This window comes from Phocoena phocoena, chromosome 2, assembly GCF_963924675.1.
Source record: "Phocoena phocoena chromosome 2, mPhoPho1.1, whole genome shotgun sequence".
NCBI lineage: Eukaryota > Metazoa > Chordata > Mammalia > Artiodactyla > Phocoenidae > Phocoena > Phocoena phocoena.
In genome coordinates, this window is record NC_089220.1 from 105,893,432 (window position 1) to 105,921,408 (window position 27,977).

The 27,977-nt window shown below is 46.2% G+C and overlaps 1 protein-coding gene across 24 annotated transcripts; it reads left to right on the top strand.

Annotated features, from left to right (window-relative positions):
• Positions 1 to 39: 39 nt before the first annotated feature.
• Positions 40 to 27,965, top strand: TPM1 (tropomyosin 1). Of its 24 annotated transcripts, none has more exons than XM_065872835.1 (10): positions 40 to 330; positions 1,417 to 1,542; positions 13,542 to 13,675; positions 16,014 to 16,131; positions 17,355 to 17,425; positions 18,204 to 18,279; positions 18,735 to 18,797; positions 19,085 to 19,154; positions 20,584 to 20,662; positions 22,098 to 22,298. In XM_065872835.1, exons 1-10 carry the CDS (start codon positions 217 to 219, stop codon positions 22,099 to 22,101), a joined length of 855 nt encoding a protein of 284 aa, XP_065728907.1. In that variant the 5' UTR covers positions 40 to 216; the 3' UTR covers positions 22,102 to 22,298. The 24 variants fall into 24 exon arrangements, with proteins under 24 accessions (XP_065728907.1, XP_065728909.1, XP_065728905.1 ...); XM_065872828.1 differs by lacking the exons at positions 20,584 to 20,662; positions 22,098 to 22,298 and adding exons at positions 1,101 to 1,226; positions 27,136 to 27,218 and having other exon boundaries at positions 217 to 330; XM_065872832.1 differs by lacking the exons at positions 18,204 to 18,279; positions 22,098 to 22,298 and adding exons at positions 17,684 to 17,759; positions 27,136 to 27,169 and having other exon boundaries at positions 217 to 330.
• The last annotated feature ends 12 nt before the right edge of the window (positions 27,966 to 27,977 follow it).

A 27,977-nucleotide genomic window follows, 5' to 3' on the forward strand; every position in this document is an offset into this window, starting at 1 on the left:
AGGGGGCGGAGGGAGGAGAGGGGGAAAGGGGGCAGGAGAAAAAAGCTTTTCCAAAAAAGTATTGGCTGTCTTGAGGAATGCGGTCGCCCCCTTGGGAAAGTACATATCTGGGATCAGCAGGCGGCTGTGCGCTCGCACTCCGGATCGGCCTCCCCACCGCGCTCTTGCCTCCCCGCTCCCGCCGCCGCAGCCCCAGGGCCGCTCGCCGCCGCCACCATGGACGCCATCAAGAAGAAGATGCAGATGCTCAAGCTCGACAAGGAGAACGCCTTGGATCGAGCGGAGCAGGCGGAGGCCGATAAGAAGGCGGCTGAGGACAGGAGCAAGCAGGTCTGCCTGCGCCTTTCCGGCCCTGCGCCGGCCGGTCGCCCGCGCTCCGCCCGCCGGGGGCCCCGGGACCCGGGCCTCGCACCCCTTCCCGGCCCCTCACTCCGAGGACTCGGGGAGCCACCCCACTCCAGGGCGTCTGAGAAGGGGGAAGGGAAGAGCGAGACTCTGGCTTATTCTAACTTTTTCTCTCGTCTGGGGACGCTTATTTCCCTTTTCTGGTTCCCAGAGCCCGCGAAGTCCCTTCAAGTCCTAGAGGCACTTGATTCTCAGGATGAGAAATCAGTTTTGGATTCGGGGGCAGGGGAGAGGAGGAGAGTTGAAGGGAATCAAGTCCAGAAAGTGTTAGAAGTTCTTCTGGACTTTTTGACTGGGGAGTATAAAACATTCAACTGGGGGGGGGGCGCGAGGGAGGTGGGAGGGACAGTCACACAGTTTGTTCCTAAAAACAAAGATGGACAGACTAGAGAGTACGGCGGGCCGGGGAGACGGGGGCGTTTTTCTGCACCCCCAAGTTGTGGGCTTGAGCCCGCTGAGACCTCCGCAGGAGTCTGGCCCCGGGGGGCTGGGGTGGGGTGCGGAGTGGGCTCCGCGCGAGAGGAGGGTTACCTAGGGACCCTTGAACCCCAACTCGGCGGCGCCTCACACCCGAAGGGCCCCAGCCAACTCGGTGCCCGTGTGTTGTGTGTGTGTGTGTGTGTGTGTGTGTGTGTGTGTGTGTCTAACACCCGGTCCGTGCCGGCCGGCCGCGCCCGCCCGCCGCCGCCCCCCAGCTCGAGGAGGACATAGCGGCCAAGGAGAAGCTGCTGCGGGCGTCGGAGGACGAGCGGGACCGGGTGCTGGAGGAGCTGCACAAGGCAGAGGACAGCCTCCTGGCCGCCGATGAGGCCGCCGCCAAGGTACCCTGGGCGCGCGGCGCGGCGCACGAATGGCTAACTCTGTCTCTCTCTCTCTCCTTCCCTGTCTTTCCCTTTCTCTCTCCCGCTGTCCCTGTCCTTCTGGCTCTGTGCACCCACACCCCTCCCCTGCGGGATCACGCTGCCTGCTGCACCCCCCCTCCCGTCCCCGTCCCCCACGGCCAACTCCCAGCTGGAAGATGAGCTGGTGTCGCTGCAAAAGAAACTCAAGGCCACCGAAGATGAACTGGACAAATACTCCGAGGCTCTCAAAGATGCCCAGGAGAAGCTGGAGCTGGCGGAGAAAAAGGCCACCGACGTAAGTGCACGCACACACTGCCTCCCTCACCTCCTGCCCTGGTGGCCGCTCTGGGGTCACCACAGGGGCCAGAGAGCAATGGAGGAGGGTCACCTCCTCTTGCTGGAAACCCGCACATAGCCTGCCGTGGCCCAGAGCACTGGATGCTGCCTCCGACTGCTACTGCACACATTCATTTTTATTCCATCCATTCCTCTTTCTTTTTCTCCTTCTTTCCCCCACCCCTGGGGATGGAGGGGGGTGGGTGAGAAGCTGGAATAATACAGTAACTGAAATTGGACTCTGGAGGTGAACCCTGCTCCATGGTGGCAGAAAACCTCCGAGGTGTCATCACCGAGGTTTGTGCAAACAGAATGCCTAGTTTTCTCCACTTTCTTTCCTTTTGCCATCTCTGGTGGGTGGCAAGGCCTGGTTTTCGGTGGTGGGTCTAGTCAGGACACAGACTAGAGATGGCACTGAAAAAATGGCATGGTGCTACTTAGAAGGCTAAGCTTGATGGTGGGCCACAGAAACACTTGAGGCCTCCTTATTCACTAGGGAAGCTTAATCCAGCCCTTAAGATCTGCCTGGGAAGACGATATTTGCTTGGGTCTGCAGTCTGAGGGCACTAGATCCAGAAAGTAAGCTGGGAGTTATATATAGCTCAGTGCTTTATATGGTATAGTGAGCTAGCTGCCCCCGACTCTCCTGCTCACCCCACCCCAACCTGTCAGCCGCTGACAACCACCACATAGTTTCAAGGATGATGCACGCACCACAAAAGCTCTGCCAGCATTTTGTCCACTGCCCTCTGGAATCCTTTTAGCCGAAGAGCTTGCCTCTTCTGCTGCGTAAGTCAGGACAAGCATTAGATTTCCAGAGGACCGACTTCTTTTCACACCATTCTAGAAGCTAATTAAGCCTAGAGGCCCAATTAGGAAAGAATTCGTTGGGAAGTTGGTAACTATTTCAAGAATGTATGAGCACCAGGGAAACCTATGCCCAGAAAGTTGAACTACCAAGTGCAGCAGCAGAATTTTTTGTATGAGAGTAAAGTGTAAATTGCTGGAGGATCTGGGTCTTGAAATCAGTAAGGCTTTCCGTGACATGAAAGGCACGAAACGTAATCTCCGAGTGTGCTTTGTAAATGAGAGATCCAGACACAGGACATTTAGAATCTGACAAAAAGAAAGTTTGAGTGAAAAGCAAGGTCTCTGGAAAGGGGGTTCAGGGAAACACTGATTTAGGTAAAATATTTAAGTTACAAACTACCTGGCTTTAGAAAAAGAGCCAAAAAAACGCATATAACTCTGTGCCAGTTTTGTGTAATGTAGATCAGATGTCTGCTCCGTATATGGTTAAATGGAGGATGTCTGTCTCCCCGAAATTCTCCAGCAGGACGTTTATTTAGCTTTTTCAAAAGAGCCGCTGATAGATCAAGGAGAGATATTCCTTATAAGGAAAAGAATGCAGAGAATTTGAAAATAGCCCAGTAAGACTGAAAGCAAGAGAAGGAGAAAAATCTACTACGATTCTTAAGGAAAAAAAATCATAATTATTGTAACTATGTGGTTCTATCATGTCTTTATTGAAAAGTCTTGTTTAATGGTGCATTGGAATGAGGTGAGGCAGAAGTGGCAAAGAGGATATTTAAAGCCAGCTCGGTGGGAGAGGGCGGAGCCAGGAGGAGGGGGAGGTTTTTGAAGCTGTGTTCTTTTCTTTCCACTGGAAAACTATCCCTAATATGGTACACTTTTTTTTTTTGGTAGTATATTGATCATCTTCCCCTTTAAGACATTTTAGGTTGTTTGGAATCTGTAGGGATGTGCAAGACGTTTGTGAAGAAATGCTATATTTAGAGTGATTGCTAGCTAGTAAAAAGAGTGAAGACTTGAGGAGGAAGAGACAGATGTCACTAGAGAAAGGTAGGAGAGAGGTCAACTTCCTGAGGTAGAATTGTATTACATTTGGGATTAGGACATTGCACTATTACTCACCAATGTAAAACATTTTCACATTTTTCTACTACTAAAAACATTTTTCTATTAATTTACCAACACACTTTACAAATCCTATTCCAGAAATGGGCTCTTCCTAGCTTGAAAGGTTGTAATTTGCAAGGTCGGATCTCTGATGGTTTTGTTTTGAATTTTTTGTCGTCCCTCCACATAAGTGAGGCTGAAGGGGATCAAGCGCTCTATTTTCTCTCTGGCCCAACCCCTTCCCCAATAACTGTGATGTCTCTGACATCTGCAGTATGTAAGTCTTTGTTCCCTGTAGGTCTTTGCATTCTAAATCAGTGATTCTCAACCTTACCTAAACAATCACCTAGGATGGTTTTCAAACTTAAAATCCAGGCTGTACCCCAGGCCAATTAGAATCTCTGGGAGTGGAATGCAGGCATTAGTATTTGTTAAATACCCAGGTGGTTCCAATGTGCAGCCAAGGCCGAGAACAACTGTCCTAAACTCTTGTATAATGACATCAGCCTGAAAATGAACTCACCTGAAACTGACTTTCCCAGATGTTTGAAAAGCAGGACATTAAGTCACTAGTTGGCTGCTTACAGCATTTGCACCTGTCCAGCAGTTTCTGCGTCTCCTGGAGGCTCCCGGATGCCCCCTTCTCCCACCCTCAAAGTTGGAGGTCCCCAGTCTGTACTCTTAGGGAAGCAGTTGTGACCTCCCTCCTGACTAGATGAACTGTGTGGAAACAAAGCTAGAGGCTCCACCTACAGGATGTGAGGGCCCATGCTGGGCTTTGTGAGAGTCTCAGCAGAGGGAGGCTGTGAGAAAGTCCATAGCAAATGAGTCAGAAAAGCAAGGAGCTTCCTCATTAGGGCTTTGGCATAGGAGGGGGTTATCAAGTGTGTTTTCTTTTTCTTCATTATTCCCACACTTAAACACATAGGAACTGACTTGAAGGGCCTTCTGTGAGAAAGGTGAGGAAAGAAAGCTGTGAGACTTAGAAGACATTTAAAAACGTAGCCGAAGGGGAGAATTGCCAGAGGGTGGTTCCCAAAGATTGTGTCCGCTTTGGTTTTCATCCAGCTGTAGCCAGACGCTCTCATAGGGTTCTGTAACCTTCCTCGGTGTGCCTTTTAAGACATCTCAGTCCAGCCCAGAATTGGTCAGTTTCCAGAAGATCTCAGAGGCTGATCTAAAAGCAGAGAAGGTTGTAACTAGAAGGGACCCTTGAGATGATTGTTTTTGTGGAAAGGAAAGTAAGTCCCAGATAGGCTGGCGGGCTTGAGGTCCCACAGCTGGTTATAGGCCGTAGCCTGACTCTTAAGACAGTGCCTGTGTATTTATTAACTAAAGCTATCATTTGAGTTAACTACGTACAAGGTATTGTGCTTAGTGCTTTGTCATTTCATAATCCTCACAGCAATCCTATGAGAAACGTACTACTATTAACCGTGCTTTTACAGATCAAGTTGTTTTCCGTCACACAACCAGGACAAAACCAAAAGCCAGATTCTAACCTAGGGAGACAGCATTTAGGAGGTTTAACCTCTATGCAATACGTTAGTGGTTTTCCCTTCATGAGTTTGGAGGGAAGGAGAGTTGTTGTGGTTAGGATCTTGTGTTCTGGGGTTCTTTACATCGAGGAACAATCCCTTTGGGGGTACATTCAAGCCCCAAACCCCTCGCTCGGCTTTTCTCCTTCCTGGGCATGGGAAACTGGCAGTCCCGAGCGGAGCGCTCCCGCCGCCAACAGGCGGCACCGTCGCCCTTTGCAGCCAAATCCGTTACTCGGGTTCCCCACGGCGCAGGGGAGGGGCGCTGGGAGTCGAAGTAACACCCTCGGCGCGTTGGCCACCCTCCCGCTCACCAGGTGCCCCGGCAGCCTGCGCACCGCGCCTGTCAGCCCCGCGGCCGCGAGCATGCGCGGTGCCTCCCGCGATTGGAGAATTCCCGGGGTCCGCGGCGCGCGCCCCGCCCCGCCCGCTGGGCCCGCCCCCGGCGCTCGCGCACCCGCCTGCTGTTCGCCTGCGCAGCCTAGGAGGTCGCGACTTCCGGGCTGTGCCTGGGCCGCAGGGGGCGCTGCTGTGGCGCGCCGCGGCCTGGGCGGGGTGGCCGGGCTGTCGGAGTGCGGCAGCAGCAGCGGCGGCAGGAGCGCAGCAGCCGGCCTTTCCCGCGGCAGTCGGCCAGCCTGCCGGCCCGCCGCCGCCCGGCGCAATGGCGGGGAGCAGTTCGCTGGAGGCGGTGCGGAGGAAGATTCGGAGCCTGCAGGAGCAGGCGGACGCCGCGGAGGAGCGCGCGGGCAGCCTGCAGCGCGAGCTGGACTACGAGAGGAAGCTGAGGGAGACCGTAAGGGACCCACCCATCACCCATCCCCGGAGGCGCCTTCTCCCCAGTTGGCCCCACCGCGCCCCGCAGGGCCCCCCGGAGCCCACCTTCCCCCGCCACCCCTCCCCCCGCCTCGGGGCGCACCTGGGCCCGCAGGTGTCGGGCTCTGGGGAGGGGCGCCGCCCGTTCACTTCAGCCCTTTTCATCTCGCTGGTCTAAAGAACCGAGGGAGAATTAGTGGTGTTGAGAAGGTTCTGGAAGCAGCTCTTTCCCAGAAGGAACTCTATGTCTGGGGTGTTTGCGTTCGGCCCGGCGTCTCGGGTCCCCCGGCATGTGCCCTTTGCGCTGCTGGTATTATTTACTCGGAGAGTGGGGACGGAAGAGGTCCCTCCTTTTGGAAATCCGTTCTTTTGGTGAAGGGCGCTAACAGGTCATGTCTGAGGCATTGTCTGGCTTTGGGGCCCGGGGATGCTAAACTCCCCCATCCCTTTTTAGCCTTGGTTTCTTGAAAGCCTGTTTCTCTGGGGTGGTTGAGACACTGACAGCGCGTATTCTGACTTAGTATACGGCCCTTTGCCCTTCCCTTTCTTAACCATCCCTCCTCCCAAGTTCTGTACAGGTAGATGTTCCTTTGTTACCGAGTCTTGAAAAAGTAGGCTAAATAGCTACGATTATTGGGTGTTTTCTCCCGCCGGCTTCCCCTCCCCCACGTTGAGTGTAATACCTGGCTTCCTTCCTTTCCACTAAGGCAAATGCATCCAGCACACCGGAACAGGATTTCAGAGGTAGTTAAGGCATTTGCTGTTTGTTGATTTTTGAGTGTGTGTGTGTGTTAAATCAGGATACTCAAACACCTTGGGAATTTTATGACAAGCGCTCATGTGGGGTCCTTCTGTGCTTAATAGAGGCGTATTCTGAGTTGAGAGGTGTATGTAATGGCATTATGGCTGGCTGTAGAAGCTATGAGACCTGTTTTGCATAAAATACCTAGAAGCAAATGGGTCCTCTTGAAAGGAAGGCCTAACTAGATGAAGTTTCAGATAAAATAGGCAAGAACCAGGAAATAATAGGCAAAAGATCATTTTCTGTAGAGGACAAGACAGCAGCGGTCCCATGGATGTCTGAATTTGGCCAGGCGATGAATGAATTCCGACTCCCTCTCTGGCTCGCAGTTGTCCTTGAACCATTAGAACCAATAGAACATGATGGATAAGAACAAGAACTCTGGGCCCAGCCTGCTAGGATTTGAATCATTTAACTTCTCAGTCCCTCAGTTCCTCGACTGTAAAATGTGGGTAATGGTAGTAGTACCTGCCTGTTGTTAGGATGAAAAGAGTGTGTGTAAAGAAGTTGCAATGGTGCTTAGCACACTAGAGTAAGTGCCTTGCATCAGCTGGTATTAGAACTGCTCCACACTCGGCATCGCTTATTGCTCCTTTGCTTTCAGTTCACCAGCTATCAAAGGGTCTTAAAGATGGGCTGCTCATTTCACTACATCTTAAAACACTCCACTTCAATGCTCCTAATCAGTTTTTTTTTTTTTCTTTTTTCAACTTGAACGGAGAGAGGACACAGGCAGGCTGGAAGGAATGTTTGGTGGGTCGAAGTGGTATTAGTGGTGGAAGTGGGTAGAACTCCCCTCCCCCTGCTAAGAAAGGGAATATGTGGTCCTGTACAGGAGAGCCTCTTATGGACTGCTGGCCTGGTGATTGATATTAGACACAGAAGATAAATTTTATGAAGGGCACATTGTTACTATTTTACTCACCTTCTCTTTTGGGCTTAGTTTTATGACGGTACTCTTCCTGGGCCAGTTGGGTAAAGATAATGATTTCATTCTTTTCAAAGCTTTTTATTAAAAGTGGTTTAGCTTCAAAAATTTTTAAGTGATTTTTGAAAATAGTCTATCCGGATGATTGGATGGGCACAGAACTTTTTATGACAGCAACTTGAGGACTGGGTCAGACCACGGAAGAGAGAATTTCAGATTGAGAGGTGTTCCTAACTTATGAAACTGGAACTTAAAGGTAGCTAATTGAAGGTGGTTTCTTGGTAGTTGTCAGGCATAGCTGTGAGTTAAGCTAGCAGTCACAGTTTCTCTTGGCAGCAAGGATAAAAATTTAGTGACAAAGTCATGAGCCACTGCAAAAAATATTTGGAGAGTTGGCCCTAATTCACATTCTCAAAGATTCAGACAGGCTGTAGTTAATTGGCCCTATTACAACCAGCACTTAACTTTGGAAAAAGCAGCCATCCCTTTTTTTCTACTGGTTTGTTTTTCCAAGGTGTGTGGGCCCTTCAAAATTTTGGAATGAGGCTACTTTGCTTGATGTAATGGTTGACACCAGGTCTTGTGACCCACTAGGGTTTTGTTTGTCTTTTGTCCTTATCAAAGAGGGAGCAGGAAGAAGGCAGTCGGCCTTCCTTCTTTCTGGATGGTACTCAGCAAACAAGGGCACTTAACAGTTGCAGCCTGTAGGTTCTTAATTGGTAACTTCATTAAATCACAGGAAAAACCAATTTACAAAAATTCCCAGCCCTTCCCCTCCTTAGAGTTGGCAAATATTTCTGAAAACAAAAATCTAAAAGTGCATTTTGTGCCCCTATTGCCCCCTGCCCCCGCCAGGGTGGCAGTAGCTGGAGTGTATATATACTCTGGCTTTCTGCTTTCATGTATAGGCAAGGCGAAGGCACTACAGTGCCCTGTTCACGTCCCTTCTCACTCATTACACAAAAATGCCTCGTGAGTTACAGGCTTTGGAGCAATAGAGAGATTGTTTTTAACTCTTATCCATGGGAGTGCCCCTTAATGTCATCCGTGTTTTTTTCCCCTTTCCTTACCATATAAGGGCAGAAGTTTAACTTGGCTGTAGTGACTTGGGTCTTACACAGTAAACTGGGTGAAACTTTGTCTGTACATCTACAGTTCGCATGAAATAAAAAGGCCTGACCTTTGATCATCCCATGCAGTACTCCAGTTCAGGTAGGACTTTGAACATACATTCTAGAGGATTTATTTTTAGGATATAATATTATTCTCCTACAATTATTTCTTCTTAATTGTCCTAACGGAAATACTTGTTTTTAAAGTAAAAACCATTGCTATTTTTAAATTGCCTTCAGTTATATTGGCTAGAACACCTGGATTTCATGAAAATCTAGGCCCTGTAAAAGTTCTCTTTCAAGTCAGACTTGGAGTAACATTTTGCTATATTGTGTGGGCATGCCCTTGCTATCTATTGTAGTTTCTTAGGTACCTTGTGAAAGGGACTGGGGGGCACATGCAGCTCTAAGGCACACATGTAGGGCCCCTGGTGGTTGTTTAACAACAGATCTGCAGGAAGACAGTTGGTAACCTTTACTAATATAGCAGTCTCTTTTCTGAGTAGTTCATTACATGTTGGGACACAATAGCACTTTTGAAATGAAAGAAACTAGCATCCCAAAGACTTCACCAGCAGTGTCAACACATGAGCTGTCGTTAGAAGCTAACCCAGTACACGTGGGTGACTTCCATGCCTGGAAATAATTTGCGTCTGGGGTCTTGACCCTTCCCAAGTGCCTTGTTATTTATATCTGCTTTTTAAATAACAGATGGTCATGTGTCTGTAGGGTTTGTACTGACAGGCAACAGCCAGTTAAGTCTTAAGTAAACTGCCCAGGTGCTGTGATGGAAAGAACCTTAGAAAATATCTAAATAAGCCTCAGAACTCAGAGAATACATACCGGGGATAAAAGCTAGTGCAGGTGAGAGATGTGGGCCTTTTGAACATAGAGCATAGTCCACCCCCCCCAAAAAAGTGAAAATAAGGGTGTCCTTAATTAATTTATGGAATTGAATATATCTTGAATTCTAGAGAACCAAACTAAATTGCGATCAGACCAGTATGGTGAGGCCTGAGAAGCCAGTGAGAGCCCAGGTTTTTCCCGGGGGAAGCTTATGTAGAGATCGATACACCCCAGACACTGCTTTCAGATCTGGGCTGTTACCTACAAGCACCTTTGCCCATCCTGCTCTGAAACCTCTGGGGCAGCAGGCGTTGGTTTCTGGGATTGAGAACAAATGCTCTGTGTCCTTGTGTGAGCTGGTACCCCCCTGGTGTTACTTGATGATGTTTTCAATTTCATACGACACCTTTTTTCCAAATGGATTGAGAGGACTTGTTTAGCGGATGATATTCAGTACAGTAACCGTTCTTCTAGTCCTGGTTAGGTTCTTTCGCTGAAGGCCTTTTCTCAGGTAGGGGGTTGGAGTCAGGGTGGCTGTAGAGAACCTGCTGCTCTGACGTCAGAAAGCAGAAAGACTCCATAGGTGAGAACCACCAGTTCCAGGGCTTCCACGAGGCTCCAGGAGGCCTTGAGAAGGGAGGCAGGCATGCCAGCACGTGAGGACCAGGGGACTTTGGTGCTAGTCTTACCTGCCGCTGATGGCTGTGACCTGAGCATGTCAAAGATCCCTCCCTCTTCCTATTCTCTCTTCTACAAAGAGCTAGATGAGTGGTTCCCACAGGATTTTCCAGCTTCTTTGGACGGTGGGTGGGGTGTGGGGGGGGTTGCTTTTTTATAGTGCAGATTCCTGTCCTCCTTTCTGACCTCTTGAATCAGAATCTCTAGGGATGGGGCCTGGAAATTTGTTTTGTTTTTGTTTCTTTTTTTAAATTTTTGGCTGCATTGGGTCTTTGTTGCTGTGCGCAGGCTTTCTCTAGTTGCAGCCAGCGGGGGCTGCTCTTCGTTGCTGTGCATGGGCTTCTCATTGCGGTGGCTTCTCTTGTTGCGGAGCACGGGCTCTAGGCACACGGGCTCAGTAGTTGTGGCACACGGGCTTAGTTGCTTCGCGGCATGTGGGATCTTCCCGGACCAGGGCTCGAACCATGTCCCCTGCATTGGCAGGTAGCTTCTTAACCACTGAACCACCAGGAAAGCCCGGAAATTTGTATTTTTAATATGCATCTCCTGGTGAATTTGGACACCCAGCCAGTTGTGGGAACTGCTGGACAATGCCTAGGGACCCCTCCAGCTAAACATCTTAGACCCCGTTTTGTGGACCACCCACAGGTCTGTTCTCTGTGTTGCCCGTCCTGGCTCCTAGAACAGGTCTCCATTCCCAGTTGTTGTTCTGGTGCCGTATACGAGGCCTATTGACTGGTATTTCCGTAGGGCACAACCCCTAATGTAGGTTCTACAAAATGCTCCTGGGGAAAAGGAGTTAATGACATTTATAAAACAGTATCCAGAGCTAAGGGAAAGAACGGTTAGAGTGGAGGCAATAAGAGGGAAGAGGGAAGATTTGGATTGATGGGTGTCCCTCTCAGGTAGGGAGATCTTTTGTGCAGAGGCAGGAACGAACATGGGGTGCTGTCTCCTTACTCTCTGATGCCCCAGGTGTGTGGGAGGCCAGGGACCCGGACTGGCCTGGCACCTGGAGGGTTCTTTCCCCGGAGTATAAACAGTCTCCTCTCTGTGAGTACAAAGTCCTTGAGGTTGGGGCCCAGATCGAAAACAGAACAGGAAGCTTAGAGTGTGGTGGCTACAGAAATTGTTTTGAATATCTTGTTGACATTTCTCTGGCTGCAGCACCTATAACAAGGATATTTAAGAAAAGGGGGAAAAATACTTCTGAGTACATGACCTAGACACTCTGCTGAGGTTTTTTTGTTGGTGGTGTTTTGGAGGGTGGTTTTTGTTTTGCTTTTCATTTTAGTTTTCAGCTTTCAGGGTTGCTTGCTTGTTTTCCCCCATTCATGAAATGAATAGAATTTTACTAGAAATGGAAAATATAGAAAAGAAATCTGACCTGATCCCAAAGTATACCCTTAATGTATACCTCCTTCCGGTTTTGTTTTGTTTTGTTTTTTTACATGGGGCTAAAAACTTTTTAAAGTTTCCATATTTAAGAAATGTGTTATCCCTATTACCCTCATCGCTCCTCCAAAAAACTCCCAACATTCACCTGCCAGACCTGGTGGAGCCCATTACTAGCTGTGTACCTTCAGTGATCTACTTTGTGGGCCAGTGCAACTGTTAACTGACCTCGGATTCATTTCACATTTTCCCCTGCTCCCTGCCTTCATCAGCCAATTATTACTACATAGTTAATTTTGTGTGTGTGTGTGTGTGGTACGTGGGCCTCTCACTGTTGTGGCCTCTCCTGTTGCAGAGCACAGGCTCCGGACGCGCAGGCTTAGCGGCCATGGCTCACGGGCCCAGCCGCTCCGCGGCATGTGGCATCTTCCCAGTCCGGGGCACGAACCCGTGTCCCCTGCATCAGCAGGTGGACTCTCAACCACTGCGCCACCAGGGAAGCCCCATAGTTAATTTTTGAAGCGATAAAAGTGTATTTGCATGTTTTTATATAAAGTCCTTCACCATGATTGTAGATGCCCTAATCACCTCTCTTTCCCAGAGAGAACTTGACTTTTAAAATTTTACAAATCTAGATGAGCAAAGAGCAGAATGTTCTCGTGTTCCTTTACTTTAAGGCCATAATCGTAGACTCTAACTGCATGTGCATTTCAAACTGTGTATCATGGGTCCAGAAACTAAAAAAGTTGCTTTTGTTTAAATTAGGTTGGTTTTACTCATTTTGTTCAGTAGACCTTTACTGAGCCCATACTCTGTGCAGTGAATTGTGATTCCTTGCACATAAGAAGCTTACAGTTGAGTAAGGAAGACAGGACTGTAGGTAGAGAGCTAGCATAGTCCCAAAGTGCATGTTGTAGTTTTTAGAAAACTTCCAAGTGTCCTAAAAACCCCATCACCCCAGGAAGAGCACACATTCAGAGTGGATGAGGAAACAGTACCAGATTAACAAATTCTGTGTTTCACTTACGTGCATAATGTTTAAACAGCCATCAATGCAAGTGTATGTAATGGACCGGTCCAGGCTTGCAAGTGTGCTAAGGCTTATAGTAACAAATGCTCATAACTGTAGGTAACCATTGCGTCCCCCAAAAAGAAACATCTTATTTCAGAGATAGATACCAAGTATAAACAGTATCTGTACTGCTTTTCTTCTAAGGAGTTTGAAGCTCTTTTTGTAGCAACCTTGACTTGTGAGAAATTCCTGTAGGCGTATGTCACAAACGCTTGGGAAATTTGTCTTGGCCCTCTTCCAGTGTGACCAGTTATTCTAAAGGGGTGCTGAAGGGCAGGAGGCTTGCTAGGTTTTGCTGTGTCTCTGTATGGTGTATATTTTAGAACCACTGAATTTAAAAATATTTTAGTTCCTAAAATATTTAATAAAGCCCCTTTGAGAACACAATCAGCAGAAAGGAGAATTGAGACTCCTGAGTCCGAGTCCTCGCTATGCTGCTCTCGTCTTGTGAGACTGAGCCTGGGTAAGTCCCATCGCCTCTGTCCACACCTCAGGCCCCACCGAGTGAGGTGGCTGTGATGAAGCTCCTCCTTAACAGGCAGGTAAAGCCAGCGTGTTGAAATCCGTGGAGGAAGAGAACCAAGTGAGAGAGTGTTGCTGATGGTCGCTTTGTCCGATGAGGATGGTGTGTGTGGATCTGCATATACCCCAAGGTGGACATTCACTGGGTATGTCAACGGATGAACGTATCCGACAACTCCAGAGTTGACCAGGGCTTGTAACACACTTTAGGGTGGCTCACCACAGGGCCCAGGCTTCCCATCTGGAACCAGTGTTTCAGTCTCAGCCCCTCCTGAAGGCACTACCCTCACTTTCTCTCCGACATTGAAATGCCTTTCACTCTCTCTATCCAGGCTGAAGCCGACGTAGCTTCTCTGAACAGACGCATCCAGCTGGTTGAGGAAGAGTTGGATCGTGCCCAGGAGCGTCTGGCAACAGCTCTGCAGAAGCTGGAGGAGGCCGAGAAGGCAGCAGATGAGAGTGAGAGGTGAGGACCCCTCGTCCAGCCCACCTGTTAGCACAGCCTTTCCTCCTGGTGGAACGGGAGGGCTTCTCTGATCTTGGGCCTCTAAGAATTTTACAGTACCTTGGTGGCACTATTTCCTGACTTGATCCAGGTGCTACTAATGGTTTTGTTCATTTAACATTAGTGGGACACCTTTATGCAAAGCACTGTTTTAAACCCCAAGGTTACAAATAAGAAAAAGACGCCATTCCTGCTCTCTTAGAGCTCACCACCCAGCGAGGGAGATGGACGTGTAAACAGGAGGTTTTAGGGATGTGTTTTGGTTCTTTAATTCCTACTGACCATGGAGCAATTATGCATTTTTTTAAAAAAGATAACTTTATTTAAAAATATACCAAGGAAGCCGCATAGCACAGGGAGATCAGCTCGGTGCTTTGTGACCACCTAGAGGGGTGGGATAGGGAGGGTGGGAGGGGGGCAGACGCAAGAGGGAAGAAATATGGGAACATATGTATATGTATAGCTGATTCACTTTGTTATAAAGCAGAAACTAACACACCATTGTAAAGCAATTATACTCCAATAAAGATGTTAAAAAACATGAAATATACCAAGGAGGCTTAGGCCGAGGTAAATACAGTATGGGCTGTCAGTTGTCAAAGAGCCCAAGAAATGAGAGGAAGAGAAAGCACAGATAAAACAGAAATACGATCCACAAAAGTAAATTGTTTTGGACTTAGTAAAGCTGATAAGACACACGTGCATAGGTAAGTACAGTCAGATCTGCATGTCTGCTGAGCATGCTCCCACTATGACCTGGCTCTACCTGACTCATTACCCCAAGATTCAGCCTTGTGGTGGTAAAGGAAAACCAGGGCCATATCAGCCATCGTGTATTCCACCAGGCATTTTCTCTCATGTTCAACTGTTCAAGTTATTGTGCTCAAGTTATTGTACTCATATTACTTGGAAGCACTCCAAGAAAGACTCCACAAGACTAGAGAGAGTTCTGCCCTTCGAGGGATGACAAAGTATTGTGATGTCTCAGACACTGGCAGTGTGTTTCTGCGCTGTGACCTGGGCAGGTGCATGCAGTCAGTCATTTTGTCCATTTCTCCGTCTTTGAGGTGCATTTCTGCCCCCTGCCACCATGGATAAAGAATGATTTCAGACTTTAGGATTAAAGAAGCTCTTTAGCTGAAGTTTTCAGCTCATTATTCACTGTTGATTATTGATTCTTTTCTAATCGAGAGTTTTGGAATTCTTAAAGATGACTCTCATCTCTTACAGTGTACATATAACCAACGGTTTTGTGGCTGGCTTCTTCCTGAAATACACTTGTTAGTGAACCTGAAAGGAAGGCAGTCTGGCAGTATTAGACATTGGAGTAAAAAGGTATTTAGAGATCATTTACTCCAGTCCCCTGGTTTTACAGATGAGAAGACTAGGGTTCAGAGACTGGTATGGCCTGCCCGAACTCTCAAAGAGAATTTATGGCCGAGCCAAGATGCAGGTCTCCTAAAATACACTGTAGTGCTTCATTAAAAAAAAAAAAAAAAAAAATAGTGACTTATTTATCTTACTGCCTACTTAGATTTTGGTAAATGATTCCCGTTTTAACACAATTTGTTATTGCATAAATCTGTAATATAGGTCAATTAACATTTTCTAAAACTTACCACCATGCTGAAGGATCCAAACGTATACATCAGCATAGAAAATGGTGTTGGTCCTGCCTCTCAACACCTCTATTATGAGTTTTATTATAGGCAAAACTCAGTTTCTTCTCTAAAATATAGGTCAACCCACATGAAATTGCCATTTTTGCAGGTCCGATGTGGTCAAATACCAGCAATTTCATTTGGTTCAATCTGATACTTACATTTGTGGCTAAAGGGGTAAGAACAGCTACTTTCTTTGTGGGAAGGAAGTACATGAAGATAAGTTTGCTTTCGTTCTAACTTTGGTCCATTTTTAAGCTGAAGCTTCCCACCAGAAAAGGGCAGAAGTCCCATTATTTATATAGCAGGTAAAGCTTGTTGACCTTTCTTGATTCCATGCCTCCCACATTCAAACAGGATCCTCACATGGTACCTTTCATTTCACATTAGCTGCCTGGACAGTGTCAACAGTACCAAAAGTGTAACCTTTCATTCACAATAAACAGAGAGAGGGAAGTGTATGTCTTTTCTGCTTTCAGCTCTGGAAAGTCTTGTTTCATGGTTTGGAAGATAAAAGTAGCTCTGTGCTCTGTTTCGGTCTGTCAGTTAAACTGAGCCTCACAAACCACTGTGGTGCAGGGTGAGTTTGTGGAGGTCACCTCTAAATCTTGGGCCTTCCTGCATGTTTTCCTTTTCAGAGGCATGAAAGTCATTGAAAGCCGAGCTCAAAAGGATGAGGAGAAAATGGAAATTCAGGAGATCCAACTGAAAGAGGCCAAGCACATCGCTGAGGATGCCGACCGCAAGTATGAAGAGGTCAGATCCTGGGGCCCAAGGCCTTGTGGACTCCCATCCGCGGGGGCCCAGGAGCGGGGGAGCAGTGTGCAGCCTTGCGTTCTTCAGTGAAACCATCTGCTTCCTTAGCAGAAATGGGTGGTTTTGAGAAGCAGAGTTCCTTTGTCCCCAGAAAACGGTTCTCAATTTTGATCCTGCTAGGGGATCAGTTGCACTGGGAAAGACCAAAGCTTTTTTTGTGCCCCCATGCCTCCCCCCACCCCCCGCCCCAAACACACACACAAAGACCAGGACAAAAGTTCTCTGGTCAGGAGAAGGGAGAGTTGGGCCTCTTGTGTGTTGTGGAAGGGACCTCTCATGCTGTCACCACACAAGCACTTCTCCCTAGTATGATTCACCTGGCACAGCCCAGTTCAGTCAGTGTGGAGACACAGACCATGCACTTGCTCCCTAGATTCATGGAGGCCTTTCTGTCTGTCCTCCTCTCTCCTCAGGGTTCACAGGTGAATCACCTCCTGGTCATGCCCCATGAAAGCAACCTCCTGTGTGATAACAGAGCCCATATGACTGTGTTAAGGTTTTAGTTTTTCCCTTAATGTACTATGGCTATCCTGAAACAGCACTGACTCTTCGTCATCATCATCTCCCATCTCCAGGTTACACTACGCCCACTAATTTTGAAATGCTTCCTAGGATCCCTTCTCTCTGGTCCTTTCTTCCACTGACCTCATTAGTCACCTCAGCAGCTTCTCATGTCAGCCTCTCTTGCTGTTTCTGTTGGCATTTGTAGCCTGCTGCACACAGAGGGAGTCGAGGTACAGAGCTCTAGATGGATGGAGTTCTCAGGATTATTTTCAGTCTTGTCTTGCAGCCCCGCCTTTTCAGCATAAAAGGCGTATGTCTCATCACACTGCTAGTTTGGAGATTGTGAACTTCGTCTCTCTCCCTCCTTCCACACTTGGTCTGGCTGCTATGTAATTATACAGGCCTCACCTAGGTAGGACTAAAGATGAGCCAGCCCACCCATAACTAACCACGCTGAGTCTTGGTGAGCAGAAGCCTCTGGTCTCCTCTCCATGGGCACGCCTGGTGGAGAGTTGCTTCTCTCCAGTGCACGGGAAAGAGGATCATCTTGTTTGGAGGCAAGGACTCCTAGGGGCTGACGGATCCAGTCCTCACCCCACACCCCTCCTCAGAGCTTGGAAGCCCCATGGTGTGTGTGTTTTGTGTTTGTTCTGCTGCAGGTGGCCCGTAAGCTGGTCATCATTGAGAGTGACCTGGAGCGTGCAGAGGAGCGGGCTGAGCTCTCAGAAGGGTAAGCGGGCCCGGCGCCAGGAGGCTGTGTGTGGGGTGCTGCGGAGCAGTGACTAAACAGCATGACCTTCTGGCAGCTGCACATTTACCTGTTTCAGCTCCGGGCTCCTTAAGTGCTCATTTGACGTGGATGAGCCACGAGTATGGAACACGGAGGACTTGCGTGGGGTGTCTATGTATGAATGCGTGTATCACTGCATGCCTTACCTGCACACTGATTTTGAGAATGGCCTTGTGCATTTCCTGTGTCCACTAACAGCCAAGTTCGACAGCTGGAAGAACAATTAAGAATAATGGATCAGACCTTGAAAGCATTAATGGCTGCAGAGGATAAGGTACTGATGGCTCATGTATGGGTTTTAGGTTTAACTGCAACCCAGGCGTCTTTCAGCTTCCAATGCCTACTGGTTCATTTTTATAACGACTGCACCTTCACTACACCCTCTGCTATCTTATACCTTGCTTTAAGTGCTTTCTTTGGGTCCTTTATACTCCTTTGTTTTTCCTTCATAAATGCTCTTTGGTGCAGCCAGAAAAGAAGCCAAATTATCACACTTCAAGGTTGTTGGATTTTGTCACCCTGCCTTTCTGCTGTTGGAAGGTCAGGAGCAGTGTCCATGGCAAAATTGAGCGTTTTAGTACCTTGATGATTTGGCTACTTTAAGGCAGCCCTTTGTTCTCTAGGACTCGGTTTTCATTTTTTCCCATCCCTCTCCTTTTTCTCTCCTCCTTCCTTTGGCTTGTCTCCCACCCTTTCTACCTCTGATCGAAAACGTTAGCAAATGTGCCGAGCTTGAAGAAGAGTTGAAAACTGTGACGAACAACTTGAAGTCACTGGAGGCTCAGGCTGAGAAGGTAGGCCAGGAGCACGGCGTGGGGGAAAGGCTTCTTTAAGAGTTGCTCTAGAGACACCCCCTTTTTCTCTTCTGGGGCCCTGCCAAGGAAAGGAGTAATCCATTAGACACTTTAGCAAATGGCGTCATTTTGAGGCAATTTCCTGATGATTATCAATAACAGATTCTTTTTTTTTTTAATGGAGAATCTATTTTATTTTGAGTATGTGAGTCATCTGTAACAATTTAATTTAAACCAAGTGCCAAATGGATAAGTTATCTTGTTCTTATCCCATGTAAAACAATAGGCAGGAAAACAGAGAATGCATTGTTGTATGCCATTTGATATCAGCGGCTCCATTACCTCCTAAGAGATCCTCAACATCTGTTGGCTGGGCTGACACTTGCGTTGTATTAGAAGACCTCAGTATAGGGTGAACTATGGCCTGACATCTGGAACATTCTTTCTAATTACAGTACTCGCAGAAGGAAGACAAATATGAGGAAGAGATTAAGGTCCTTTCTGACAAGCTGAAGGAGGTAATATTAAGGGTGTTGTGGACAAAGCCAGCTGGATTGAGTTTGTTTTTACGGCACTGTTCAGGGCTTTTTCATTTTAAAGTTAAAATGATCCAGGGATTTTCGGGGGTGGTCTTGGAGAGTGAGCTGTGCTCGCCACCTCTCACTGTGGTGACTGACTGGCAGGTGGTCTCAGACCCCATTCCTGGGTGCCAGGCTTGATTTTCATTCTCTAGTTTCTCTATATTTGTAGCTACTGGAAACCTAAAACTTCCCAATTCTGATTGAAATAAATTGAATTATTGCAGGCCGAGACTCGGGCCGAGTTTGCAGAGAGGTCAGTAACTAAATTGGAGAAAAGCATTGATGACTTAGAAGGTAAGATCTTCAGTTTTGTTTTTAACTTAATCCTTATGGCTGAGTAGTGACCCGGCAAAGTCATTTTCCAATCATTGCGTCCTCCTTGATACACTTCTTTGCTCTTGCACATTCTTCCTGTCTGCCCTTTGGGGTTTTCATTCCGTGGCTCTTAAACTCTCTGTTCACCAGATGACCGTTAGCCACCAGACGGGGCCCATCTCTTTTTGTAACAGCAGATGCCAGACGGCTCTACTGCACACTCTTCAGAAGTGTGGCAGGTTTATTTCTCACTCTGAGTGAGGTGGTCATAGGTGAGAATGACTGGTGTGTTTTCTGTCTTTACGTGGTATCTCATTATTGCCAGAATGGTATGGATTTGTTTTTAGGCACAACTTATCTTCCCCCAAGTGCGAATTCAGTGTAAGGGTTTGGATTTTTTTTTTTTTTAAGTTACTAATTCTTGGCATGTGCTGTGTATCCTGACAGGAGGATGGAGGGTAATAGGGCACTACACTTTGACATTATACTTCAGCACTTCTCCACTAAGATATTTAGGTTTTATTTTAGTGACACCCTCTCTGTCTCTCAGAAATCCTAAATGTTGAGCTCTGAGGCTGTGAAAAAGAAAGAAAAAAATATATAAAATATATGCATCAAAGGCAGAAGTGGCTAGAGAAGGGACTGGAGGTTGGTGCAGATGATAACCAAGCTGGTGGAAAAGAGAAAATGACAAATGGTTGCAAAACAATCTGCCAAATTGCAGCAGAGTATGAAACCTTCATCATCAGAAGAACTGAATTGCAGACTTGGCACGGCAACACCATAAAAAGCGTGGCTCTCCTCGCTTTTCAAGCCTCCTGGACCAGCCAGGGCAGCTTGAGTGGGCAGACCACAGGAGTAGTCTGGATGGCACCCAGAAATCCATACCCCAGTGGTCTAGTTTGGTCCAGAAGTCAGTGGTTTCAGGGTGGAGCCAGATAAGGATTACAGACTGTAGTCACAAATTGTTTCTTCAAAACAATGCCCTTGGATATTTTTTCCACTGTTTATAGTGGCAGGTGGCTGACTACTCCAGTGTAATTAAATTATAGCTCTATAAAAGAAAGATGTTCTATTACCCCTCTCCCAACCAGGAGACAGCCTTGTGTGGTTTCGTTCAGGGTTTAACATGGTTTACTGATATACCTGCCGTATTTGTTATGATTTTCATATTGAGTTTCTTGTTTTATTTTCTAATGGGTTTTGTTCTTTTTGTTTTTGTTTCAATTTTATTAAAAACAAAACGCACGCCTCCTGCATTGGCCACCTGCTGCGGCACCAATTCCTTCATGCATTGCCCTTTTCTTGCTGCTGTGTCGGGATGGTGTCCATGCCACCCTCACTCACCCTCCATCTCTTGATCACTCTCCATGTCCTTGCACCTCTGCCTTCCAATTCCTGGTCATAGACGAGCTGTACGCTCAGAAACTGAAGTACAAAGCCATCAGCGAGGAGCTGGACCACGCTCTCAACGATATGACTTCCATGTAAATGTTCATCCACCCTGCCTGCTCACACCCGTGCCCTCATGCTAATATGATAAATTCGCCACCACTCCCTTCTGTATCTCCAGAATCTCCATCTTTACACCTTTATGCTCACTGTCTTTGCATAATCTAGGATAGTCATTGTTTTTTCACATTCTACTAACATAAAGGCCAAGTAGATTGTCTGTCTATACAAAACCATTTTCCTTTCAGAATCCATTTATTTCACATTGTCTCAGCTAGATTGTTCCCATGAAGCAGTGAACTGGAATATGTGTGACTTGGGCACTGTCCTTTTAGGAAATTAAACTAGGCTCAAGTAGAATTGGTAGGCCACGCAATTGTGCAGGAATTTCCCAAGAAATATCAAAAGGCAGTTTCCTAAGATTCAGTTAAATACAATGTGAACATTTTTCGTAAAAGAAATAATAAATTTAAGGAACCCAACACTGTCAGATGACTGAGGCTCTCAGAGAAGGGAAATTGATCCAGAACAGCATAAAGAATGTTGCTGTAAAAAGTCACATTTTCCTTTTAAGGACTCTAGACAGAAATGAACCCTCTGCCGGGTAGCCGAGCCTTTAATTTTCTGTTTATATAAAAGAATTAACAATACAAACACCACAACCTGTGTCAAAGAAATAGGACATAAAACACAGATTGTGTTATATGAGTTTGGGAGTTAATGGCCCAGCTTTTACTACTGCTGGGCAGTAAGAGTGGAGTGTAGGTAGTCTTAATCTCACGAGAACCTGGAGCATACACGACTAACTTACATATTACTAACCAAACCTGAATGTGAAGCTGGTTCTGCCCCTCTAAATTCTAACCTGGAATGTTTCACAGAGGCTTCCTTTTAATCTCAAAACATGGCACTGAATTCCACGTAAGCTGGAAATTTCAGTTTCCTGGCCCACCTGTCATTCCTTTACCCGTGCAGAAAAATGGTAGCTTGAAGAGTGTTGGCAAGTGCCTGCTGCCTTATAGATTATAGAATCGCCACACTACCCCTTGAGACATGACTGTCACCATGGAAACTAGAGAGAATTCCATCCTCTCTTCCCTCATTTGTAAATGAGGGGATGGATCAGATCATCTGTCTCTCAGTGCTAAAACGTGGTGATTCTATGAGAAAAACTTTCAGCATTAAATATGGTTAAATATTCTGAAAGGTGGGTTTAGCTTAAAATCTGTTTTTAAGTTCTGTTCATGGGTCTTTTGCAATGAAACTCCCCCAGAAGGGGCTTGTGCTGGCCTCGGGTCCAGACACTGGTGGGCAAGGATTGACATTGTCCTGTAGGTGCGGCTGGCAGCAGGTTTTGCATGTCTGCTTCTTACCTGTGTTTCAAATGCTGCTCTCATCTGTTAGTTTAGCGTCCCTGTTTTCCATTGTGCCACTTTTTTCCTTTTTCTCCCACCTTTTCTCTTCATGCAGATAAGTCTCTTTGCTTCACTTCTCGCACAACCCCTTCATCAAGCTGGATGTCCCTCCTCTCTGAGTTCTGCAGTTTGTCTGTTCTCCAGCTGACCCTGGTTCTTTCTTTCCACATCCTGCCTTAGGGCCAGGCACACACTGTGCTTCCTATTGTACAGAAGCTCCTCATTGCAGTGTAAAATAAACACTGTGTAAGCTATTTCTGTTTGCTTTTCTTTTTACTTCTTATTTATTGACATTTTAGTTTCAACACTGAATAAAACTCCAAATCTTCATCACACATATGAGGGTTAATTTTTGACTGCTGCTTTGCTCTTTTTTTTTCCCCCCCGATTCTGAACATCATACATTAATACCAGGAGACTCTAAAACAGTAGTTTCTTGCGGAACTTTTAAAAAAATACCCATGCCTGGGTCCCTCTCAGAGTTTTGGTTTGCAAGGGTTAGAGTGAGGCCTGGGCATGTGTGTCTTTTTAGGGATTGAGATGGCTCTGGTATGTAGTACGGGTTGAGAACCTCTGCACAGGGGATGTTGCTTGTTGGAGCCGGAAGATCTGCCTTGAGCAGTGCCTTCCTCTGCCAGATGTTTAGTTGGGATGTGGTGAGCCCTCTGTGTTGGTGTTTAGATAGTCCTGCTTGGGAGGGTGTGGCTGCCACCCCACATTGCTAGGAACTTACATATCAGAAAAGGTGAAAAGGAATGTGGATTCAAACAGTGTAAGTTGAGGTTATCGTTGATCATCCTTTTACAGCACAAAGAACAGTTAAAGCTTTTTAAAAGTATATTCATTCCTCAGCCACCTTCATTTTGATCATGAAATGACATTCTTAGGTTTAAGGAACATACGATTATGTTCAAGTCAAGATTTATTTTTGTACTCTTAAGCGCATCATGTATTCTTTAGGAGGGGTTGTACTTACAGTAAATCTTTGTGGTAATTAACTTTTTTTTTTTTTGTGAACATCTTTAAAGCATAGCCATTAAAGTTGGTTCTTTTTTTTTTTACCCCTTAAAAATAGTAGAGGGCTTCCCTGGTGGCGCAGTGGTTGAGAGTCTGCCTGCCGATGCAGGGGACACAGGTTCGTGCCCCAGTCCGGGAAGATCCCACATGCCGCGGAGTGGCTAGGCCCGTGAGCCATGGCCGCTGAGCCTGCGCGTCCGGAGCCTGTGCTCCACAACGGGAGAGGCCACAACAGTGAGAAGCCCGCGTACTGCAAAAAAAAAAAAAAGTAGAAATTGTTCAGTTATAGTTTATCAGTTATATTTATAAATTCAAAACCAGCAATTAAGTGATTTTTTATAACACATCACAAAATTAGAACTTAAAAATGATGTGGACTTTTATTTCTTAATTCCCAATATTTCTCCATCCTCAACAGTCTGGCTACATTTCTCCTGTGTTTTAAATGTGGGTGACCTTCATCTGTTTGTGTATAGTTTTTCTTAGCCTAAGAGTGTTTATATACCCTTGTATTCAAGTAAATTTGGACAAATTGAAAAGGTCAGTCACTCTACAAAACCTCAGAAGAGAGTAAAAATACTCTTTTTAAGAGGTAAGTGTATTTAATAATGGTATAGTGGACTTTTAAAAATTTATAATTTAGACAGTGTCTCTCCCTTGAGAGTGTAAAGTCTTCAGTAATTTCTTGTTTATCTTTTCCTTAAGGCTTCTTGGGCTTGCTTTTGACTATGATTCCTGCCTTGTTCTTTTAAAATTCAGAGTAATAGAAGTGGGCCCTTCTCTGAGTAACCCTGCTTTCTGCCATAGATAAAATGACAAGTCTGAAAGTTCTGCTGAGCAGATGTTCAGTTAATTTTGGAGGCACATCTGTTTTTTGAAAGCCCTTCTGGAGATTTTCACACTTCCTATAAGTATATTCTACAAGGGGAAATGGGAAACTGATGGATTGGAAGGCAAATCTGGAATAGCCCAAGAAGGTATGGGTGCACAGGAGGATAAATAGCTTTTTGATTTTATCAAGAAATTGTTGGGGCCCAGGCTTCTAGCTCACAGGGTCAGGCCATATGTAGAGGCAGCTGCTGCAAGAGCCTTGGTTGGACCAAACCCCAAAAGCATTGCTTGGCACTAGACATCCCAGACATTGGGGAGGTAGAACAGGAGGGAAGAATACTTGCAAACATATAAGTGTTCCAGGCACACCAGTGCCATGGCAGCTGAAGTGGAGCAGGTCCAAAGGAGGATGTGGTACGGACAGCTGTCATTAAGCTGCATTCACATTGACCCTCTAGATTCTCTGGGATTTTTCCAGAGTTCTTCCATCCCAGTTTGGCTGTACATTGGCTCAGCAAACTAAGACATCCTACCTGCCTTTGGTGGTATCTCCCACGCGATAGTGTGAATGTGCTAGTGGGGTATAGATTTTGCACCCCCCAAACATGCAAGATACCATGAAAGGTAGGAAGGATGTGGTAAAGAGATGAACCAGAAATGTTCTTTGCCCTCAATGAGCTGGCTATCTTGTGGGAAGATAGATGAGGGAAGCAAGTCTGAACTAACAGATGGTGTGCATTTAGAGTCAACAAGGAATAGAGACAGTAATTCTGACTGGGCGCTCCCTGGAGGAGGTGGCATTTGACCGGGGTTTCGAATATTCAGAAAATTTGGATGGACAAAGAAGACAACGCAGCAGATATTCCAAGCTAGAAAGTACAACGAATATAGCGTATTCCCCATTTCCTACCATACATGAGAGAAAATGAAAATAAGAATTGATCAATTTCCCCACAGACCTGGGGGCTAGAGACGGAACCTTTTTCTTTTCCCCGGGGCATAGGATTATTGCTTTTCAAGATCATTAAGTTAGAGTTGTGTGGGTCTAGGTTGTCACCGTCATTGGAAGCAATAATGTATTCTCCACCTTTTCATGGTAAGTGCCAGGTTCTTGTCCTTGTTGGGGCATCCCCTGGACCACCAGATACAGACTGACTCTAGTGGCTGCCTTCCTTGCCAAGTGAGCAGATTACATGCCCGAGTGTAAAATGCTTTTCACGCTGGTCTCCATGTGGCTGTTTGAGATTTTATTCATTTTATACACATCCATCTAGCACCAGAGAATGCCATCCTCTTCAGAAGGTCAGCAGTTAAATTTTAAGTCAGTTTTGAGTGGAGATAAAATGCTTGTTCTTTTGCTGTTTGGGTAGGGTAACACGCCCTGTATCTAGGCTGGACGAGAGTTCAGAATTTGCACCCTGTATCACAGCAACTAGGGGAGGGACAGGGAGCTCAGTTCTGCTGTTAATGCAGCGGCGGTAGCCCCTCTTGGTGCTACCTGAAAGGAAAGCCAGCCCTGGGAGTGGAGATGAAAGGGGTTCCAGGGAGAGGTGAGCAGAAATGGGCAGGTTGAGGTTTCGCAGGAAGCTCTCAGCTGAACCCTAGCAAGGAGTGGGCTCGCCTCCAGCCCTGCCCCTGTTCCTGAGGCTGTTTCCAGAAGCTGCATTCAGCCCGGTTTACACAGTGGTTTTACTGAGATGCATGAGGAACATACCCTCTCTCTGTCCTCCTCCTTGAATCCTGCTGCTCTCTTTCCCTCCCGTCCTGCCAAGAGAGGCGTCCTGGCTCTCCCTAAATCTGCCAGGCCTTTTCCATCCACCCTTCCTGGGCACAGGACAGCTGACCACAGGGTAAGGGTAACCTGTTCAGCAAGTGACTGGCGCCCGAGGTACGTCTGTTCTGTCTGCGAGCTCCCTCTCACCAACTCTAGCTAACCTCTCTTCCTTCTGCCTCTTCTCTTCTGCTAACCTGCTTGCTGACCTGTACAGACGAACTCTACCAGCAACTTGAGCAAAACCGCCGCCTAACTAACCAACTAAAGCTGGCCTTGAATGAGGATTAAACTTAAGTGGGAGAGAACCTGGGCTGAATTCTAGGAACGCAGCCCATGGGCAGGAAATCTAAGACTGTCATACCTTCACCTAATAGGGTTGAAAACGATTCCTTTCTGCAGAATTGAACATGAATCAGTTGAAAGGCTGGCCTTGCCTGCATTTTCCTCTCATATCTGGAATAATTAAGTTCTCTTTAATCCCCAAACCACTTTTATGGTAAAATTACATCTGTGTATATGGATCAATGTTTATAATCAATTCAGCACTCATCTTTGCAAGAGCAGGTCCTCTTGTTTGAGCTGATACATAATGAGGACCAAAAAAATGTTTTCTATTTCCTACAGAGAACTGAGTCTTGCTTTAAGTTAGAAAGCCAAAGCAGAGGGGTGTGTATGGGTATAAGTATATATATATATATATATATATATTATATATAGGATGTGATATATATAATATATATTCCTATTACATATTCATATTTCTAACTTCTAAGTATCTGGTATAGTGTTTGAAATATGATTACCTATGCTTGGGCAAAATAGCTTTTGAAAACAGGAGTTCATGTCAGAAGTCCCTGATTGTCTGAAAGGTATGCTTTTTATTCAATCTAACAGTGTTGTTGGATTCTGGTGAGAATGTCATGCTAATAATAAATAGAACACTGTGAAAATAATAATAAGAGAATGTCCTACTGGAGTGTGCATGAAACGTGTTGGTAATTTTTTTTTAATGAGTAACAGAAATAAATCATTGAAAAAGTTGTCAGAAAGCCTATTTACGTCATCTTTGTTTTCTGTGAGACTGTGTTACAACACAACTCTCAGACCTTAACTGCCTGTAACTCAGAAACGTCTGCTGTTAACTTCAGTGCTGCAAGCACCTCTCCCTGTTCCCACGGCACATGACCAGTGAACCTTCACCAACCCCACCTACATTTTGTCCTCAGTGGATTGTTGGTGGAGGTTCACCTGGCCACTCTGTGAGAACCTGCTGTGCCTGTAGTTCCTTCGGGTCCAAGACAGCTTCCCCTTCGTAGGTCCTTGTCTGGAAATGAGTAATGTCTTACGAGCATGCCTGGCCCTAATCATCTCATCCTGTGTTTGTGATTGATGTTTGCCTGCCTAAATGTACAAACCACCACTGTGTCCAAAGCGCAGCTATTCATGACTTAATTTTCTAATCCCACCACAGAGAAAGTGGCTCATGCCAAAGAAGAAAACCTTAGTATGCACCAGATGCTGGATCAGACTTTACTGGAGTTAAACAACATGTGAAAACCTCCTTAGCTGCGACCACATTCTTTCATGTTGTTTTTGTTTTTTTTTTTTGTTTTGTTTTTAAACACCATGCTTACCATGAAACCCCTTAAATGCATTTTTATTTACTTTTACCACTGTCACAGATACATCCACAAAGAACCAGCTAGATCGGGGGTGGGAAAGACACACACACAGGCAAGCCCGTGTCAAGGCGACAATGATTTAAATGTGCCATTTCCCAAGTTGACGTTGCCACACTTCGTAGAGAGTAGCAACACAGTATGCTTAGTCCAGGAATCCTTGCTGAAGCAGAAAGATTTTCACTCAAAGTGCCAATGATACATGAACAGGAAGATTAATGTTGGAAACACAATCAGGTGTGGATTGGTGCTACTTTAAACAAAAGGTCCCACTGTGGTCTTTCATTCAATATTGTACAATTTAGAATTCTGTCCAACACTAATTTATTTTGTCTTGGGTTTAATGATGAGGTGAGACTACAGATCCTGTCTGGCAGAATTCACTAAAGCCAAGGGTTTGTAAGCCAACGTGCTCTTCTAAGGCTTCTGTTTTCTTTTAATTGGCACATTTGCAGTTCGTTACAGCTCGTGGGATAGCATGCGATGTGGATTTCCACCATGTTCAAGTGAAAGATTTAGGCACCATGTACAATGGTGAAGAAAAAACATTGTCTTAAGAGTTATAACTGTATGGAAACCTTGTATAATGATATGGAATAAATGCACATTGTAGGACATTTTCTAAATGGGGTGG

Coding starts and splice junctions, on each gene's coding strand:
- TPM1 (XM_065872828.1), top strand. CDS start 217: ATGGACGCCATCAAGAAGAAGATGCAGATGCTCAAGCTCGACAAGGAG. Junction 1,227..1,416: donor CCGATGAGGCCGCCGCCAAG/GTACCCTGGGCG, acceptor GCCAACTCCCAG/CTGGAAGATGAGCTGGTGTC. Junction 19,155..27,135: donor AAGCATTGATGACTTAGAAG/GTAAGATCTTCA, acceptor ATCCCACCACAG/AGAAAGTGGCTCATGCCAAA.